The 4,266-nt window shown below is 58.5% G+C and overlaps 1 protein-coding gene across 1 annotated transcript in view; it reads right to left on the bottom strand.

Annotated features, from left to right (window-relative positions):
- The window catches only part of LOC105308588 (ATP-binding cassette sub-family A member 13-like), a gene marked incomplete at its 5' end in the record, with an annotated part of 87,537 nt that extends 84,739 nt beyond the window's left edge, over positions 1–2,798 (bottom strand). The window contains 3 exons of the mRNA XM_023525674.1: positions 3–250; positions 1,301–1,477; positions 2,708–2,798. Coding sequence (XP_023381442.1) covers positions 3–250; positions 1,301–1,477; positions 2,708–2,798 — 516 coding nt within the window. The remainder of the gene's footprint in view (positions 1–2; positions 251–1,300; positions 1,478–2,707) is intronic.
- Positions 2,799–4,266: the final 1,468 nt, after the last annotated feature.

Below are 4,266 nucleotides of genomic sequence, written 5' to 3'. Positions count from 1 at the left end.
ACAGCCGGCCCCGCGGCCTCCTGCCCCGTCTGCACCAGGACGATGGCTGTTTCGATCATGTCTTGCAACGGGACGAAGACATAGTTGTACTTGAACCCGTCGGCCGGCAGGCTCTGAGGATGGAACTTCCAGAAAGGGTTTTTCACCAAGTCCGTCCGCATGCTGTAAGAGACGCTGGTCCGGAGGGTGTAGGTGACGTGCGGCGGCAGCCGAGGGGTCCTGCCGACTGAGGGGCTGTCGAAGATGACGCCTGGCGGCAGAACAGGGCCATCAGCGCCGGGGCAGTGCACGCTGTCGGCGCAGACGCTGGACAACAGCCCCCGCCCACCTGCCCGCTCAGCCCTGCCCCTGCGAAGGCCCCCCGCCTGGGCGGCCGCGCCGGCTCCAATGTGACGCAGACGTCACCAGCACACGGAACCGAGGTGCCTAACGCCCAGGCCTGGCTTTCGCGTTAATGCGAGCACAGTGCTGTCGTGAACACAGAGACGTCCCTCGTTCTGCGTGTTTGCAGACCTGGGAACTAGAGCCCCTCCTTCCTGAGAACCGATGCGTTGGGCGTTACTTATCCTCCAAAGTGTGCACATGTGGATTCTGCACCCTGCCACACGCATTCTTTAATTGTATATGTAAGGCCTGTTACAGGTTGACTCGTGCTCCCCACGGGCGTGGGCTCTAAGCCAGCATGGCTGGCGTCGGCACAGGAAGGGGAGCTGGGGCATGGACGTGCACGGAGGGTGCGGGGTGAGGACACGGGAGGAGGCCCCGGAAGGGACCGGCCAGCCCGCACTGCCACTCGGCTTCGGGACTCGTTTCTGTTGCTGACACTGCCTCGTGTGGCATTGTGCCACAGCAGCTCCAGCAAACCAATACAAGGCCAACTAAAACTAATTCAGTGCTATTCAAGACGAATTCGAGAACCCACCATGTCCATCTTGAATAAGAGAACAGTTAGCAGACGGGGCAGCACTGGCCACTCCTTTGCCCTGCCTGACTCCAGGATGTAATCAGGGCACGACTCGGATCGGGAACTGACCACCTGTCCCATGAGACTGAACCATAAAACGGCATCGTAGGTGGTAACTCAGACACAGCCACTGGCACTGGGCCGAGGTGGCGACCTCAGCGCTGGTCACTGTGGACAAGGCCCATGTTTTCACCGACCCAACACGCTTAGGCTGCCTTATCGCGTTTTGCCGGGAAGGGGCCGCGTCGGAGGCATGGGCAGACACACTCAGGGAGAATCTGCACACGACGGCCACGGGCACGCAGCCTCCACGGCACTTTGGCCCCAAGCACTTACTGGCCAGGAAGCTGTTCTGCTGCAGGAGCTCGCGTGCCGTGGCCTCCAGGTCAGTGACGGACGGCAGGGGCTGGAAGCGGTTCAGCGACACACAGGAGGACAGGTTGACCAGGATGTGGCCCAGCCAGCGGACGCGTCCGGCACCGGCGTGTCCCAGCAGCTTGCCCAGCGCGCCTCCTGAGGACAGGGGACACAGCGGGACATGGCGGCTCCTCCCCAGGCCCCTGCGTGTCCCGCAGCCCGCCCAGCACACGGCCACCCCAGCCCCACCCCCGGCCTGGCTTCTTCGTATGACCCGCGAGACTCCTGCTCAGGACTTCAAGGAAAAGAATTCATCGAGAAGAGAGCGTACGTGAAAACATGCCAACACGCTCTCACACACCCACGACACATGCACACACAGCAAGTCACATGACACACGCACACACAGAGCAAATCACATGACACACGCACACACACAGCAAATCACAAAACCAGCGCAGCCTGCCGCTTGCCCTGGAGAGCTGCCCGTCTCGGTCTCCAGGAGCAGTGGCCGCAGTGGCCGCAGCTTCCAGCCACACCCTCCTCCCAAGGCACCATTAAACAGGAGAGTTGCAACAAGCCCCCACCGAACCCCGAAACTATCAGACTGAACAGAACCATCCACTGGGAAACACCGAGACAGAAAGAACCGGAAGCCTGACGAGCCTCCTGACAAAGGGCTGGGCCAGGCTCCTGGGGCGCGGCTGCCCATCCCGTCCAAGCCGCAGCCCCGCCACTTCCAGACGGGGCCGTCCGGCCCTGCCCGGCCGGAGGGACGGGGTCACCAGGCGCCCAGAACCCGACTCCCCGCCGTGCTCAGAAAATGGTGCTGACGTGTGAATGAACTCATGGATTCACACTCACCCATTTATTCCCACGCTCACGCTTATATACACCCACACTTACAAACCCACCCACTTACACCCACGCTCACGCTTACACACACTTACACTTACAGACACTTACACCCACGCTTACACACGCTTACACTGACACACCCATGCTTGCGCTTACACACTTACACACCCGCACTTACACTTACACATGCTTACACATGCTTACACACCCGCACTTACCCTTACACACACTCACACACACTTACACTTACACGCCCACCCACTTACATGCACACTTACACTGACACGCCCACGCTTACGCTGACACACCCACACGTACACTCACACACTCACACACCCGCACTTACCCTTACACACTTACACTTACACACTTACAGTCACACACTTACACACCCACCCACTTACACGCACACTTACACTGACACACCCATGTTTGCACTTACACACACACCCGCGCTTACACTTACATGCACACACTCTTACACCCACATTATTACACCCACACATGCTCTTACACATCCGCACCCACCGTATGTCTGGAGCTTGTCAGTCAGTTTGTCCACATCGATATGCAGCTGGCTTTTGACAAAGTTTCTTACGAATTTGTTCCTCAGGGCCTCCTAAAGGGAAACAATGGTTTCACAAAAATAATGGCACCATTTTTTCTTACTGAATAATACTCACTAGGTCCACTCAAGGTTCGTTATACAAAAAAAAGGTACGAAAAGTGAATCATCTTAAAAGAGGCTCTAAAACGTCACAGTGAATAACAGAATCACGTGATTAGGACTCTATCTTGAAAAACAGAAGTAACAATTTTGACAATTCAGGTTATATTTGTAATTGTGCACTAATAATATTGAAAACAAAAAATAAATTAAGGATGCGCTTTTTGCCGAATTTGCTAACGTAAACTTCACACGAGATCCTCCACACTGCCTTCCCAGGGGCCAGCTGCGAAGAGGGGCCTCTGTTCCGGAAACACTCGGCCGGTCCCCACGCCACCCAGCTGGAGGCCCCCGCGCTGCACCCCCGATCACCCCCCTCCTGACGGTCCCAGCCCTGCCTCGTCGGTCCCTGGTTTCACCGCAGAGTCCGCAGAGACTGTCTCCGTCAGTGTGCTGAGTCTGGCGTCTCCTTTTCGCGGTGGCCATGCATCTGCTCGCCCTGTGCTGCCACACACTTGCAAGGTCCCACAGGCCGCAGACACTGAGTGAAAATGGCCGATACGCTAAGGCCAACAGCAGGACAAGGGGGGTGTCCGAGTGGGGACTCGGTGAGGGCTGTCAGGTCACCAGAGAACACCTAGGCGGCACCCTGACTGTTTGACCCCGCGACCTTAGAGCCGGGGCACCGCAGGTGAGGGACTCAGGTGTGTGCAGCTTCCGGTCACGGCCATCGCGTGCTGCTGTCATTTGCCCCTGTCTGCAGGTGACAGGACTCCATGACACCGCGGGCACTGCTTTCAGGCAATCTCATTTTTCTCTCTCGCTAGCCGTGAGCAATTGCCAGACGCTCACCAGAGGTGACAGACTGCGGAACACGCCTGGACGCTGGACGGGGCGCACAGCCGGCCGTGCTCTTCCTGCGATGGAAAGGTCGTCACGGCCGGGAAAGTGACCTGCGTTTCCGACACGACCACGTGGTGGGCAGGACCCAGCCCACTGCGGGCTTCCCCGAGCGCCTGCCGCTTGCTCAGGCGAGGTGGGCACTCGCATGTCCTCGCAGTATCTTGGGAGTCCCCACCTGTCCCTTACACTGTTGCATACGCCGTTATTGGCAGTGGCATCGGGGCCTCATCAACCCCTAAACGAGTCACACTCATTAGAGAAAAAGTCTGCTTGACGCCTGCACTAGCAAAGCGACCCGTGAGCAGACGAATTAAAGACGAACGTCACAGTGACAGTGGCACTCACGGAGCGGTGGCCACCGTGACACCGAGCAGCAAAGACATCCGGCTTCCAGGAGCTGGGCTCTCAAGCCCCCTCGGTCTGTCCTGCCACGCCTGCCCGGTGGCCCCAGCCCACGAGCACCCCGTCACGCCCTCTCCCAGGAGCAGAGGGTCCCTCCGATCAGGACGCCCCGTGC

This window comes from Pteropus vampyrus, unplaced genomic scaffold (assembly GCF_000151845.1).
Source record: "Pteropus vampyrus isolate Shadow unplaced genomic scaffold, Pvam_2.0 Scaffold594, whole genome shotgun sequence".
Taxonomy (NCBI): Eukaryota; Metazoa; Chordata; class Mammalia; order Chiroptera; family Pteropodidae; genus Pteropus; species Pteropus vampyrus.
Note: the sequence above shows the minus strand (reverse complement) of the source record. Positions and strands in the feature narration are given on the sequence as shown.